Source organism: Lygodium microphyllum, chromosome 16, assembly GCF_053477565.2.
Source record: "Lygodium microphyllum isolate KBCC chromosome 16, Lygodium_microphyllum_v1.1.10, whole genome shotgun sequence".
Lineage (NCBI taxonomy): Eukaryota > Viridiplantae > Streptophyta > Polypodiopsida > Schizaeales > Lygodiaceae > Lygodium > Lygodium microphyllum.
Genome location: NC_141150.1, coordinates 78,314,304 through 78,331,403, shown reverse-complemented (window position 1 = coordinate 78,331,403; position 17,100 = coordinate 78,314,304). Strand labels below are relative to the sequence as shown.

General features: G+C 41.0%; 1 protein-coding gene across 1 annotated transcript; it reads left to right on the top strand.

Annotated features, from left to right (window-relative positions):
• The first annotated feature begins 286 nt into the window (after nt 1–286).
• LOC148023014 (uncharacterized) lies at nt 287–1,148 on the top strand. Its single transcript, XM_087696001.1, has one exon. It carries the CDS (start codon nt 374–376, stop codon nt 959–961), a length of 588 nt encoding a protein of 195 aa, XP_087552127.1. The 5' UTR covers nt 287–373; the 3' UTR covers nt 962–1,148.
• Nucleotides 1,149–17,100: the final 15,952 nt, after the last annotated feature.

The window sequence follows — 17,100 nt, the reverse complement described above, 5'->3', positions numbered from 1 at the left end:
GGTTCTTAACCCTTCCCCCCATTTGGACCAAAAGCTAAGGCCGTCCGCAGCCAGCAGTATATGTATTATGGAGAGAGGCTGGAAGGGAAATAAGATGCGCGGATTAATGCAATCAGTACTGGAATCCAATCAGTTGTGTGCAACGATTGTCGGAAGTGTGGCAGTGTGGAGGAGGCATATTCCATGATCGAATCAAATAACTAACGACTTTAGTCAGTGGAGGCGGCATATTCCGATACTGGAGGGACCTGATCTGTAGATCTTTAAATTACGTTCATGGAGCACATCAGGGGCACTACACCAAACACACACACACCCCATCTACCGGCAATCATCTCTCTCTCTCTCTCTCTCTCATCTACCGGCAATCTTCATGGAGGAGGATTCTGAACTAGCCTACGGGTGGAGTCCTGCCCATGATGACAAGAAGCGCGTTGGCACTGCCGTGCCGACTGACCACAGCCACGACAAATTCGTGCTGACGGGGGTGACCTACGTCACTCGCCCTCTCAACATAATTCGGGCCGAAGACGCGGAGCTGCACGAGCTCCTGAAGCAAGCGGAAGGTGACGCGCAGCAGGCTGCAGCAATCGCTGCAACTGGATGGCGGCGAGACCCCACCCACCATACGCTCGTGCTGGAGGATATTGCTGTAACTGGATGGTGGCCAGACCCCACCCACCACATGCTCGTGCTGGAGCTGCTACACGGGCGCGAGCTGCGCTACATCCTCGCGGAGAAAATTACCTCAGGCATCCGGGTCTTCTGGTACCGGACCATGGCGGACCTGCGCAAGGACGAGCCCAACTTCACCGTCACGAAAAAAAATACGGCCACCTGCAGGCGTCTGCGCCTACGCGAGCTCCAGAAGGTCCTGCGCGACTTCAATCCCATCTACAACCTCCTCACCTCCAACTGCCAGCACTATGCGCACCATATGTGGGATCGCCTTGTCAACTAGCATGACACGGGGAGGTGGTGACAATAAATAAGAGTGCAGCCACGCGTAGACCTACCAGACTCTAACTTTCAAATGCAAGCACTTAGTGCACATGTGGCAAGACTCTAACAATACTGGGGTCCACGCATGTGTGTTTCTATGAATATCTATGTATACCAAAATGTATATGAATATCTACTTAAGGTTCTATGTGTGTGAGTGCACGTCCACGAGCATGCATGATCTCGGTTAGTAGACTCTCTGTTTGGACATCCATGTGGCATGTAAATGTGTGGCATGCATGTGTACAAGATAGAAATAATATCAATTACTATCGTGCAATCATCATTTGCTACATGTTCTTGTTGGCTTCTAATTCTATAATTAAAAGAAGTCATTCCTATCACCAACAAACTATACTCTAACATACAATATCAAAAGTCAGAATGAGACCAGATTGCTTGCCTATGTCATGGTAGGGTATGGGACTCCAAATCCACGACCACCAGAGTAAGGGAACTCCTACCTCCACTATACTCCCACACTGAAAAACTTTACTAGTCTTTCAAAGGATAGGGTTGTATCTTTCACAATGATCACAACAACAACTTCTTTGCCCAATGTAGAAAGGAAGAAGACTCCATCATGTAGCTCCATAGGCACTTGAGGGAACACCATTTGATTGTAGCCACATCTTTATGTATCTTGTGATGTAGGGGTTTACTAGCATTGATAGCTAGGAAGAAAACCCATTAGAGATTTACCTTTGCAAAAAGCATTTTATTTTTTTAAAAGAAATGCTAATGATAGATATTAAGAGTTGTTAAACCTTAGGGTTTGCTCTTTAGGGTTTTGTTTCTCGTGTCTTTCAAGAGCTTATTTTCTTAGGTTGTGTAACTTGAGTGAGGCTTTAACTTTTGTGTTGTTAAAGGTTGTTGTTAGATGACATAAGATTTATTTAAGGTATGAGACCCTTAACAATAGGATAATGGGTCTGAGAGGGCATCATAAGAGAAAGGGAACTGAAGATGATGTGTGTCTCTTAAAAGAGGAAGATAGCAATGGGGAGGAAGATATTGGCAAGGATGGAGAGGTGAAGAGTAGGGAAAGGCCACCATAGAGGAGGATGAAGATGGTGCCATGGTGGAGAGAGATAGTGTAGTATTGCTAAGTTTGAGGGAGGGGGATGAAGGGACTATGAAAGGACATGGAGGTACTTTCAAGGGGTCTCAAAGGGATTGAGCTTAGAGATTCATTTGAGAGGCAATATAGAATAGGACCATGCATTTGTTTTGATGGAAGAGCAGGGTGCGATTGTTGGGGAAACAATACTTCTTCTGCTTCTTCTTCAACTATTGGATTGATTTGACAAAGACGGTGCTTTTGTGTGATGCAGATGCACTTGTTTAACAAAAGAAGAGGGCTTATAACTTTTGGGAGAAGGGCAAGTTGATGATGAAGCGGCCCTCCTTCATAGCATCTCTTTCTTTCTCTTTGTCGCTTTGTGACTTATGTTTGTTCCGGAGAGTGGCAGGAGGATGCGACGTGTCTATGTCTGTGGCACGGATGCCTCCTCTCTCTCTCTCAACATCTCTTTGTGTCTGTGTCTGTGGCTACAATCTGATATGGTTCCTGGAGCAAGAATGATACTCGTGGTGAGACGTATCTGAACGTCTTCTTCAGAACTCGACAGCTTCCCTCGCTCGTGCTCTCCCCCTCTCGAGTCCCCCTCTCTCTGTGTCTATTCACTGCCGTCATAGGCACTGCTCCTGCAGTGCCAGCGCACAAAGGAGGCCGACTCGCACTTTAACGTTTTCAGTAGTGCGCTCAAGCCTTTGCCAAAGGCAGTGCCGTCGGGATACTTCTGCGTTCTGCGTGTTGCACAAGATGTAGATCTTCGTGGAGGGGTTGAATGTCGCACAACCTATTCTGTACTTTCCACCACTGCTCGAGGACATTCTCTCTCTCTCTCTCTCTTTCTCTCTCTCTCTCTCACACAGGAGTGGCAAGAAGGGGAAGACAGAGGAGGTAGCCATCAAATATAAGGATGGCATCGGTGAAAACTCCAACTACTGCAGCTTTGGATTTTGCATGAACGTCACAACTTCCTATTCTAACCTCAGAATTGTGAGTTGATCTTTGGCCTACAAGGCTTCTCGTAAGAGGCTATCCACCTCCCCAGATCCCACAGCTCGAACACTCCACTGTTGCTAGCAGGCAAAGCAATCAGAAAGTCCTCTTGACAGCCAAGATCATCAACATCAATCCCACGAGGAGGAGGCAGCGGACACAATGGGGCGAGTAGCTTCTTCATGCTTTCCTCAAGGTCGGCCATTTACCATGAATCCAGAACACCATCGCCAGGGTCAATGAAATCGAGCCATGGGGCAGGCTCAGCAACACCGACAGCTACTACCAAGCAGGGCTCCAGGAACTCGAAGCCCATGGCTACTGTGCTGAAGGATGGGGTGTTAGGTAAGGGGAGGGGGAAGGGGAAGGGGATGGTAGATTCCCAAGGGGAGGGACAAGGAGCAACAGGCCATGGCTAGGGTTGGGGAGGGAAACGCACAGAGAAAGAGAGGAAGGGCGATGGAGCGGAGCTTGACGAATGTGCAGCGCGAGGGCCTAGATCCTTCGACTTTTTCTTTCTCTCTCTCCCTCCCTCTCTCTCTCATTCGAACAATCTTCCTCCTCCTCCTCCTCTTCCTCTGAACATTTGCATTTTCTTACCGTAGGAATTCATCATTCATTAAAATCAATGTTGGCCATGTTTCCCTTTGCATCTGTCTGTTGGTGCCACTGTGGAGGAGGATGATGATGTTGTTCTTGCTCTGAGTCTACTTTGAGTGTTTGCTTATTATTTGAATGGGAACTTCGTAGAGAAGCAAGGCTTAAGCTTCTGCTGTTGAGATTTTATGACAGTGTGAGCACAACATCATTATATTCACGTTCTTCTTCTTCTTCTTCAGAAAAATTGTGCCTCCTCCTGCTCCAAAAAGCTCAAATTGTTTTCTTCTTCTTGTTCTTCTTTCTCTTCTTATTTGTTGTCTTTGATCGCCCTACTCTGAAACCCCTTGCTTGATCTTCATTGCAAGGGACCATGAAAGAAAAATCGTGTTCTCAGAGACAGCATGAATTTTGTGGACAGGTTCACAGCAGAAGATAACTATTCAATTGTGGCTATCGAAATATGTAGAGAAACATTGCATTCTTGCAGATTGCATCACCATCTTTATCTATTTTCCTTATTCTTTTTGATGTTGCTTCTTCTTCTTCTTCATGCTACTATCCATAGAATCTCTCAGTAATTGTAGTTGTTGAGATCAGCTTCTTCCTCAGCTGTGCACCAAAATGACAACAACCCTCCCACGGTAGGAAATGAACATGAAACCAAGGTAGAAGCGTGCAAAATCTATGCACATGGCTGAGCCATTAATCTCAAAAACTGAAAAGAAACCATAAATCTTTCACTTAATAATAAACAAACTCGTTATCTTCATCATCTTCATCCATAGCTTCAACCATTATACAAGAACAAAAGGGAAAAGAGAAATTTTTGCACAAAGAGAGAGGAGAGAGGAGAGAGAACAACTTTTGCACCACCAAAAAGGAGAATATGCAATTGGACAAGAGAGGGAAGGGAGAGAGGCACGTAACCATTCGTGCACTCCACCTCACCTCTTCCCCAAAAAGCACACCCCTTCATATTTTTATTATTTCTTTGAAACTTTGATACATTTGATATTATAAGACCTTTGGCCTTTAATTTTGAGTATTCCTACCCTTCACCAATGCATGCACGTAACACTTTTGTGTATACCATTTATTTATGATGGATGTGGATGTGGATGTAGCCTCCTCATATCTCTATCTCTTTTTGGCGATTTGTAACAATGTACTTGTTATCTTTTTTACAAAAGATGAAATTATAATATACGCATGGACATTTTTGTGCCTTGTTTTTATGCTTCTTTTGAGTGTCATCACTATTCAATGTATACCAAAGAGCATTGAAATAGATCCATTATTTTCTGATAGACACTGTCAAGAAAGAGACAAAAGGTTTAGATAGCGATTTGAGATCCTTAAGAGATATTCTCCTAAGTGTAGTAGTTTGACATCCTTGAGAAAGAGAGATCTTGTTAACTATATTATCTCAACCAGTCCATTAGGGAAAGGGGGAAGCTCTAGTATACCTTTTACCCTGATAAGTCGCCCTACTTTGAGTGGGGGTATAGCCCCACCAATACAGAACCCTATAGGGAATCTACGCATCATTATGGCGCAATCCATTGCAATACATGCAGGAATGCCAAATTTGCTAGCTACGGGTTTCCCTCTACCCATATTTAATGGTTAGTAGAGGAATATGTTGAGCTCCACATTAGTGAGTTCTAGAAACTAATGTTTAGTTTTCGAATGGACACCTCATGATGTTTTTCAACATGACTCTAAAAGGAAAAGCTACAATGTGGTATCATGGATTGGAAGCTCGGACCATAATCACGATTGACTTATTTTTTATGGAACACAATATTAGTGAGTTTGGGAATCTCCCAATTCCCATGTTTTGAATACTAAAAAGGTGGTACCCAGATAACATACCCATAAGTTTCTCAAAACCATATGATGTGACCTATCATTAAAAGTGCTTGAAAAATGGAATCTATGGAGCTATAGAGCGCTCGATTTGGAGTTATAGTGTTCAAGTTATGACAAATCCAAAGATCTAACCACGTGTTCCAAACTTATGGGAAATTCCCATATTCCTCAATATGTTGTTATGGTCTTTCGAAGAGTATTTGCCCCTGAGAGAGATGGGTAGTATCGGCTGCATGTCCTGAACGTGACATGTCAAGAGCCTCATGAGAAGGCTCAAGCTTACTCCAAGAAATTGAAGGCGATGTTTCAAAAATTGCAACCCTCTATTCCTATCCCACCTGCTACCTAGTTTGCTACAATGTTTTTTACATAGACTAGATTCGAATGGAAGAGGAACCATAGTACAGAATGTTCCCATACTGTTGACTCCTCTTAATCTTGCTATGCCAATGGCTAGCAAAATGGTTTCACTAAATAATGGAATCCAAATGACGAGCCCTAATATCATACCAACTAATCAGCAAAATAAATCCCTATTCAGGTGGTTAGGCCAATTAAACAATAAGGAAATGATCATGGTCATGAGTCTAGTGTGTCAAATGTTATCGACGAAGTCCAAAACATGATGAAGCATTATATTGATATGATAACAAAACAGTATAGATAAATAGCCATAGATGCTAATTTCCTAAAGAAGTAGCAAAACTTAATAGGAGTCAACATCTTGAAGAGGGTGGTCCATCAAGATTTAGTTGTAAGTAGTGACATGGTGATCACAACACTTTTCAAGAAACTGCCCTAGTATCAAATGCGACATATATGGAAAGTCCGGCTATCTAACTAGTACTTAATGGAGTAAGATCAACTCTCTTCAACAACAAGGGAGTAGGCAACCAAGTTCGAGTAATCATCAAGCATAAGGGAATAACCTTTAGCAAAATGAGGGACCAAATAAAATATTGCAAAGAGGAAATGCTATTGTAGAAGAGCTACCTAGTGGTAGTGGTGTCAACCTTATCGAAACTGTGTATGTCAATAACATTGAGACTTCCAATTTACAAGCCATTACAAGAGGACAGAAGGTTAAAGAAGGTGATATGGATAATATAAAACATATTGAGACAAACCCTAAACAGGATGATAAGGGGACACAAGTTCTTCGCCTTGATGTGGAAGCTAGTCCTCTAAAAGCTGCTTCAATAGCAAAGTTGACTCCAATAAGAAGCTGCCAAAGAAAAAGGTAAAAGCTAAGAAAGAGGCACCTAATCTTACTCAGCAAACCAAGAGAAAGGATGGTCTAGTGGGAGAAGAGAACCATTGCTTATTATCATCAATTTGACTTAGCCAATTCTCTTTGCAAGGTAAAGTATGATGTGAATCTCTTGCAACTAATCAATTATCTCTAGGAGTGCATAAAGACTTTAAAAAGATCCTTTGCATTGGGTATATCATTGAAGCCTTGGGAATAGCCCATGTGGACTAGTTTGAACATGCTAAAAAGCATTGTCCAAGGGTGGCAGCATATGCTGACGACATATTAGTAAATCATGCTATTGTGGATGTGAGATCCTCCTCAATATTGCAAGTTCAGAATTGATAGAAAGACTAGGGCTTGAAATCCAAAAGGATACATCCATAATTCTCCAAAAGGATACCTCCATAATTGATAGAAAGACTAGGGCTTGAAATCCAAAAGGATACCTCCATAATTCTCCAAATGGCTAATGACAATTTAAGACAATCGGAAGGTTGTGTTACCAAAGTCCACATGGCTGTTGCCAATGTGGAATGTATTTTGGACTTTAGGGTTATTAGGTTTGCAGGGTAGCCATGTAAAAATTACATAGTGTAGCAAACAGAATCTGAGAAAGAGATAGAGAGTACACAACGAATAAGTGGAGAATTAAAAATTTTCTTTAGCTCCAAACAACTAATATAAAGATGGCTCTGTCCACCTGTGTGCTTCCACTATGAAGCTTAGATGGTGATCTAGACACAAGATAGGTGAAGAACTTAAGGCTAGCTGGAACAACTCTGACTAGGTGAGAGATAGATTATGAAAACTGTGAAGGGGTCTACCTTTTATAGCCTATGAAGGGGGTCATGATGGATGACCTTCCATATGCACTTGTGGTTGTTGACTTTCCATGTGCACATGTGTTTGTTGACCTTCCATGTGAATATTCAGCCCATAAAATATGCCTAAAATGCCATCATTTTTAGCTAACAACCCCAATGCTCTCAATTTCTTAGTAGCCCGTTTCATAGATATGCACTCATCCCCACACATAGCTTCCATAAGCTTAAACCAACATGAACTATTTGTTGTAAATTGAGAATTACCAATAGCAATTACATGCTTCATTTCATCAAGAGGCAAGTACACCCTCTGAACAACACTACTATAGCCCCACATTACAGCAGCGCTTAATGAAAATCTAGGTCTTTGAATTCCCTTGCATTTGGAACCAAAGGAGACTCTCGAAGCGTATCACAATTTCTAGGATGATTAACATAAACAGTAAGAAATTGGACTTCTTTTCTCCCATCCTTGCTTCTAACTCTTGCATAAGCAGAACCATCAACAAGCACCTTTGTTTCCATACGCACACCTATGATATAGGGCTATCCCAAAATCACTACATATGAGGAATTATCTTGCACAAAGAAGTGTTTCTCTTCCTGTACATCACCAATCGTCACTTTTACATTAGGACATGCATCATAGAGCTCCCGTGAAGAATTATTTGCAGCCCTCATACGCCAACCATGATCAGTGTCCATAGGCCATGCACCATTTTCATACAATCCCCACTCAATGACATTTATCTGAGACCCATGGTCAAGTAAAGCAACACAAGGAGTTTCACGTTCCCCTATTTTCACTACCGTTTTAGTAGTAGCTCTAGCCCAATGATTTCTTGTGTAGTGACTTCGAGGAATAAATCCTAGAGTCTCTTCTCCATATTGTTGCATTTGCCTTACTCCACCATGCATATTGCTACAAGACAATCCATTCTTAGCCACTTTCTTCTCTTTACCACATGCTGTCCATTGATTAGTAGCATCCTGCATAGATAATCCATTACTTATTTCATGCTCATATTTAGCCTGAATACCTAACAAACCAGTTTTCTCTTCAATTTGCAGCAATGCACTAGTGGTATCACCAAGAAACTGGTGCTTCCTTTTAATTATGTCAATGATCTCATCATGAAATTATCGCTTGGCAATGCCAAGCACCTCTCCCAAGGTAAATTCCACCTGACTATTTAAGATCCGTTCTTCAAGAACCTTCTTAAGATCTATGGATGTCTCAATAACAGATTGCAACTTATATCATGGCTGCTTGCCCTTCTTTTTGCCCTCTTATTTGTTATCATGTTTTCATTCTTTTAGATGTCCCTACAACATCTTCATCTCTTTTTTGTTTTTCTTCCACAAGTACATCCGTGTTTTGTACCTTTGCTAAATATGCATACATTGAATATGCATCTATCGGTGATTCCCAACCAGTTATGCCACGAATGTCTTGCCCTGCATGAGACATTTCACTATCAGTGACCTTTCTCTTTTCAGCTGCATGTAAAGCATGTGTCCATATTCCAACCATCACTTGGCCATGCATCCTATCCAACTGTAAACCAAAAGTAGAAGCATGTAATGCCGCATAAGCATTTTGGACAGCCAAGTCTTCCAACAACTTCTGCATACCTCCCTTTCCAAAATTCAAAGCAAGAGGCAATCCCATTTCTTGTGCATGGCAATCCCATTCAAAGCAAGAGGCAAGAGCCACAAAAGCGGGTGGCTTACTAGATACTTCAACTGTTTTGCCTGTAACAGTGGGCAAGCTAGAGACATGAAATCTTTCTCTTCTTCTATACTTCTTCACAAGCGCAGTAACAGCTTCCTTGACATGTCTCCACTCTGTTTTCTAACCTGTCTCTGTAGTCTGATCCTCTAGCAAATCATCAAGCTTCTCTTGAAGCTCACGATCAGCTACCTGTAGAAACAATTCAATTTTTTGACTTGCAAGAGCTTGCTGTTCCGTGAGATCCAACTGCTCAAATCGACTTTCAAACTCTCTTAACAATTCTGTATAACTTCACCTCACGCTCAATTGCTTGCAAAGCATTCATCACAACACATTCTGTTTGATCTGAAGCTTGCATCTCTTGTTGTTGTTGTTGTACCTGCATAAGCATATTCATATTTTGCACCAACTGTTGCAAAATGTCACTAGAGAATGTATTCAAAGATTCTCCCATCTTGTCTTTCCTTCTTCTAATGACCTTTCACGTCGAGTTCACCAATGTCGGAGGGTTTTTTGTCGAAAGGTCGAATCCACTGGGGATCAGAAGTAGAAGGAAGTAGAGATAGGAGATGGAGGAGAAGATAGAGAATACCCAAGTGGTAAATGCTACAAAGACAAATCACAATGAATTGAATCAATATGTATTGAAAGAAATATAACCTCTCCTTCTAGGGTTTCAAGGTCCCCCTGAACTTCATTTTCTGCTTGTTTCCCTTGACATAGAGTATAGAAAGACTAAGTCTCATTGCCCAAAGTCTTATTTCTTAACATATTCATTAAACCAACTCTTATGCCATGCCTTTTTATGGAGAGCACGGGTTGCAATGAGACAAGTCTCAGATATGTGTTCCACCTCTACTAACCGATTTTTCCATGCTTCTTGGCCCTCCCATCTCTCTTGGGCCACTATTCTCAAGCTTGGAACCAAGAATTACATTTTCAAAATAGCTTTGGTTTTGTAGGTCAATCTAAATGGATTACCACTTTTGTTAGATCATCCACCAAGATTTTGTTCGTGGATTTGTCTTGAGCATTGGCTTGAGGATAATATGGAAAGGAATTTCTGTGGGTTATTAAGAAGATGGATAACAAGGTAGCAATCACTTCATTGATAAAGTGTGTGCCTTGGTCATTAACCAACTCTATGGGCCAACCAAACCGTGAGATTACTTACTCCCAAAGGAACTTGGCCATGGTCCTAACATCATTCTTGTGAGTTGCTAGAGCTTTTGCCCACTTGGTGAGATAGTCTATGGCAACAATGATGTACTTCCTCTAGGAATATTGAGCTACAAGGCTGATTGGACCGATGAAGTTAATTTCCCACTTCTCAAATGGTTGGCACACAATCACCAAGGTCAACTCCATTTTGCCCTTATGAGTGTAGGAACTTTAGTCTCTTTTCACTCATCACAATTCTTTACAAACTTGGCTACATCATGGAATAGTGTTGGCCACCACAATTGGGACTAGAGCACCTTGTGTGGCATAGTGTCTCCACTAAATTCCCTTAGGAGATTTATGAGATCATGCTCCTCCTCAACTACATCATATGCTATGTACAGAGGTCAAGGCTGCTTGTCCTCCCCTCCTGCTAGGTTAGCCTCCTTAACCTTGACTAGTCCTTTGATGGGTAGCTTGCCCTTCCCATTTGGCTCCTACAAACACTACTATTCCATCACATTTTTTGTACTTCGTGAAGTCCTTGGGCAGGTCTTGGGGTTTCTTTTGGTATTCAACTTCTAAAGACTTTTATTGTTTCTTTTTCTCCTCCCTTAGCCTTCTGTGCCTTAGGTGGGCTGGAAGGTCCCCTTTGCTACATCTGGTACCCAAGTGGCTGAGGTATCTTGGGATCACTATCAAAGTTCACCTGTGACTTGGAATTGTACTCGTTATCCCCACTAGAAGAGACTATCTCCCCTAATGCTCGCAAATCTGAAGCTAACTCTACTCCAAATAATGGTGTGGTGCAAGGACAAGCTAGTCTCGCTAGCTCATAATCTACCACCTCAAGGCATTCTAACCAAGTTCGATTGCAATCTGCCTTGGCAACTCCTTTTCTCACTCCAACTGTGTTGACCTCTTAGGGTTTAGTTTCTACTCTGATTTACTCAATCAGTCTTCCTTAGATGTCATGTTCAATGGTCTCTGCTTCCTCCTTGCTCTCCTCATGAATGATGGAACAACAATCTTTGTAACTCGTTGTCAGAATCCTCATATGTTGCTAGTACGCATTCCTACTTCTAAGCTCTGCCACACTTGTCATGAGAGTCCAGTTATATGAAAAATTTAGGTCGTGCACCTTAGTCCATTGCCACTCTCTAGTTTCCATAAGATCCTTGAGAGGCTTTAAATTGGTAGTTGGGTTACCTACAAGCTGATTTGACAAGTACTCAAGGATTTTGTGGAGTTCTAATTTATTTGCTAGGACACGATAAGTGATTGGTGTTGGTTGATCCATGGAACTCCTGTACATCATGCACAAGGGTACCGTGGGCAGGTTAGAAGTGAGGGTAATCTTAGGTTTGCTAGATCTGAGTCTGCAACTTGCCTGGATCCACCCTCATCCTCTAAGAATGGAAGATCAATGGTTGCCAATATGTGCATCTAGTCTGGCTCATCCTCAAGGTAGAAAATGTACCTTATTAGAGGTCCATAATCTCTTCTAGACCTTCAATCACCCTTTAGTAGGGTAGAGATGACATCTAAGTCCACTGATGATGTTTTTCTTTGTGTCCATCTCTACTCATACTGCTTCTAATCTATTACCAAAGAATATTAGGCCATTATCCAAATCTTCTATTACTTTTGCATTTCTCATCCAAGGTCCACTTAGTAGGATGTCATAATCCACTCCCTCCATAACTATAAAGTTCACTGAGAATGGAATTCCCGCTATCTTAAGTGGTCAATCCTTTAAGACTCCAAAGGGTCTAGCCTTCGTTCTATTAGCCACTGTGACATTAAACCTAGCAGTCTCCACAAGAGGGTTTTCCCAAGACTGCAAGATTGTGTGACTAAGTACACTAACACCTAATCTTGCGTATACTATCTGGAGCCCCAAGAGGAACACCAAGGAAAAGGGAATTCTCTTGCAAGAAAATCTATCTTGTAACATCAACAAGCTTTTATTTCATTCTTTTGATAACCAAAACAAAGAAAACAGTAATTCTTCACGCATCATCATAGTAGATATCTCCCACGGATTTGATAGAATCAACCATAATCTTCAACATCTTCATAGAATACTTCAATATAACAAAGAAAAAAAAAGAATACAACATCTTTTGAATGGAAATCAATCACATAATATTCATCTTCAATTTCTTCATAGTTCTCTCTCTCAATCTCTCATATAGAGTTACACTATTTTGATAGAATTAGCTATCTCTAGCTCTCTCTCTCTCTCTCTCTCTCTCTCTCTCTCTCTCTCTCTCTCTCTCTCTCTCTCTCTCTCTCTCTATCAATAGTACATCATATCCTCACTACAATACTCTCATAATAACTCTCTATAATCCTTCTTAGGTTGTGGATGCACCTCCCAAGAGGTATGTTTGATATGAAGAGTCACCATAGCCACTACAGTGTCTTTTTACAACTCACTACTGTCACTGTCACTTAGTCTTCTCTTCAGTCTTCAGCAGCTGCTTCTTCCACTTGTTTTAGCTCTTTTGAACTTATATTCATCCTTTCCAAAAGTTAGAAAACTTTCCCAAAGTCACACATACATTCTACAGAACACTTACAGAAGGTCTACAGAATAGTTACAGTACAGTACCAGAGCAGCTATAGTATAGTTACAGTATAGAGATAGAGCAGAGACAGAGGCTCTACAGAGGGTCTATAGAAGGTCATCAAAACCTCATAACTCATACTCAAACCATTCCATACTATCAAAAACTATTCAATAAGCTTCCAAAAGATCTCAATCTTCATTAATCATCAATCCATGCTTCATATAGAAGAAAATCAAAACAAAACAGGAGCTATACACAAGGTATACAAAACCAATCAGAACCTATCAGAACATCATAGAGCTTCATATCTCCACTAAAAATCATCATAAACTTCCAAAACATGATCAATATAATTCAAAAAACTCTCAAATACTTCCATTAATAACCATACATCACTCTAAATCCATCAAAAATCAATCATTTAGACCTCAAAAACAACAAAAATTAGTCAAAAATTCAATCTTTTTCCACTCTCAACATATCCCCATACTTAGAAAGGAAGCATCCTTGCGACCTAAGGAAAAGAAGAATATAAGTTCATTAAAGAGCTCAATTTTATCTTCTGTCGGATCTCCAATAGTCTCACCAAACCATGACTCCAACTTATTACCTGTATCTGATAGAAAAACACTACTAAAGGAAAACTCCCGTTATTCATTAACTCATCTGATTAATCATTTAAAAAGCCATAACAAATTTGTAAAGGATAAAAGAGGTTCTCTTTAGCTTTCCACCATAGGCGTCCATCCACCATCACCATCAATAGTTTGAAAAGAGCTCTCGAACAAATTATTCTCAATCAGCACGAACTCATTACATACAATTATTACAACACACACAAACACTTACACAACCATATGAATGACACCTCCAAAAAGAGAGATATATATCATTAAGAATCATCCAAAATCAATCAATGAAGATGATCCCTTTTGAAGGCTTGATGGTTTCGAAAACAATCCATGGAGAAGGATTCATCTACAAATGTCTTTGGAGGATTTTGAAAGAATTGCAGGCAACACATCCTTTCTAGCAAAACAAGGTATCTACTAGGTAGACTTAGGGCATGAAAATACAGGACATCCAACTGGTGGGAGTCAATGTTCACATTGACATTCATACAAAGCTTTGGAATGGACTTTTGATCATTATGGGAATGCCTATGCATGTATACTAGATACCAAGCAATAATGAGCTGTCAATCTCACTGAAGGATCTAGAGATTTTATTGGTGAGAAAAATGTAGGTAGTTCTGGTATGCTTTACTGGTAGTTGTCCAATCTCCTGGAATTATTGGCTAGTTTATCTGAGGTCCCGCAAGATAATCAGTCGAGCTCCATCCTCTTCTTCTTGGAATCTGCTGATCAAACCCTTCATATTTACTAACCAACTGAAGGGGTTGAGAAATAGAAGTAGTAGAAGATGGAAGTGGAATAAGTAAAAGTGGATGAAGAGATGGGTAGGCAAAATCATAAAAGGAAGAATAAGTTAAAGAAGAAGTGGGTAAAAATTTTAGGGAATCAATTAGGAAATGTGTTAATTGATAAATAGGAAAAGTAGAAGGTATATGGATAGATGGAGAAGGGCATGGTGGAGAAGGGGAAAATACTCTATCTTCGATAAAAGAGCAATAGATAAATATGGGAATTTGAGGAAAAGATTGAGGTTGGAAAAGAAGGGGTAAGATTGCTGTTGAATTGGTTTGATAAAGGGAAAGATAGGTATCATAGCGATGAGCCATTTGTTGATAGTACAATAGGCTAGGAACAGAGGGACCTAAGACAGATCTTCTGTGATAGGCATTAAAAAAAAATGGAATCAAATGGATGGTTTTTGGAAAGGTAAGCTAAGAGATCCACCCTCAGTTGGTAAGTGCTCTGTACATAGGTAGAAGCTGTGTTTTGACGTTGATTCAGGACCACAAAATCAATCATTGAGTGCCAGGAATTATCAAGGCAAGTAGCCACTTTTGAAGAGTAACTCTGAAACATGTCATCTATTCTCAACTCCAAATAGTTGACATACAAGACAGCTTGCAAAACCACATCCTCCACATACCATGCCATATCTAATTCATTTGGAATCAACAGATCTCCTCGTGGATACATATATGACAGCAACATGGTATCCGTTGTCACAGAATCTTCAGACACCATATGGACCACTTTCTGTCAGTAGCTCAGGAGACCAAGCCCCACTCCAACCATCCTCTGGAAGAGAAAGATCCATCGTTGAAAGCTTCATGTAAAAGGCCAACTTTTGCAATTGAAAGTGGACAAAGAAAGGTCCGGAGGAACATACTCCTGGAAATGCTCAAATGTTGACCATAACAAATCCATCCTGGACTGCAATCTTTTCACTTTATCTTGGAACAATGGACACAATGTGGCCTGTCTTTGGAGAGCTGCCAAGTCTTGTGTTGAGAGAGAAGGAATCATAGGAACATTGGGGCTTGGAGGAACAAACCGTGACTGCATCAATTGGTCTTGCAACTGCTTGGATTTGGGAAGCTTGTGATTCCATTGTGTTATGAGCAGTCTGTAAGGCTAAGAGTTTTGCATCTAAAAGAGTCTGAAACTCTTGAGCTTCTTTAGACATCCTCTCTTTCTCCTCTGAGATTTTTGTGACCTTTGACTGAGCCTCTATTAACTGAATCTTCAAAGAAGATATCTCTTCTCTTTGAGTCTCAATCATTTGGGTTTGTTTCTCCATCTACTTAAACAAATCTACAAGTGTGTCTTTAGCAGAGGCTAACTCTGATGTTGCCTTATACAACTGGTCTTTGGACTGCATGAGTTCTTCATAAAAGGAAGCATATAACTGTTGAGCACAAGCCGTACTAAAATTTCAATCAAACTCTGGATGTCTTTACAGAGGAATGGAATGGCATCTCTCACCACTAGACTATTCAGTGAAGGGACTGATATGTCCAAGGAACCCTCTCTATGTGCCTTGAACAAATTGTTACATGTGAGGTAAGCAGGGAGGTCACTGCCAGATGTAGCAGGAATTGTGACTAAAGGAAGAACTGAAGGAGTTTTATCTGCCAAACGCTTTAAGTGTTTTCGCTGAATGACCAGTCGAGGAGGGAATCAAGATCCTCTATATCAATAAGTTCGAACTCTTCTGAAGGTGGTGGAGGAGGAGCTGGATCTGATGGAGAAGGTGGTAGCACACCCTTCTTTAGGCTTGAGTATGTCAAGAAAGCATACAGGTAGGATCCATATGTAACATTTGTAACATTTCCTCTTTTTACTTTGATGAAATGTTGGTCCATCTTTGTAAGCAGGTAAGTATTCCAATCAATGGCCACCCCTTTTAACACCATCCTGGAAGCTATGAAGAGCCCTTTGGACAAGTAATGGAATGGTGTTTTGGTAGGTATAAACCTGTCTTGGCATACCAACTTCCACACAGGATCAGTGATTATGGAAAAAGAGACTCCTGAAGTGTTGATCACTTTCTTGACATCTAGAATTTCCTTGGTCTGCTTCTATAACAGCTTAAAAATCTCATCATTAATAATTGTCTAGCTGTAACAAAGGGCTCTCTTTATAGAGAAGAGACAGAGCCTTCCCTAACCCTTGAGGTGGTCAATGTCATGGAAGCACCATGGACCAGTCCCGACTTCTTGGTGTATGAGGCAAGAAACTCATCACACAAGGATGGATCTTCTGGAATCAAGGAAAATGAAGCAGCCACGAAAGTCGCAAGTCCTGCTTTCGCTATAGGCTCAAAAGTTAGTAGGAAAGAGTAATCCCTACTAACTAGCAGGACATACTGGATAGGAGGAGGAGCTTGAGACGCCATTCAGATGGAAAACACACACACCACAACACAGACAATCACAAAGAATTCCTGCAAAACAACCAAGGGGCTATCAAAAAGGAATCAATAAACAAAAGGGCACACATACATAGACGTAGCTAACCCATTTACCACCCCAAACAATCCAAATCCTAGAAAAAATTTGGCATGACCTCTACACATATGCGACCGAAAACTTC

Excerpts from the sequence above, each read along its gene's own strand:
- LOC148023014 (XM_087696001.1), top strand. The coding sequence starts at position 374 with ATGGAGGAGGATTCTGAACTAGCCTACGGGTGGAGTCCTGCCCATGAT.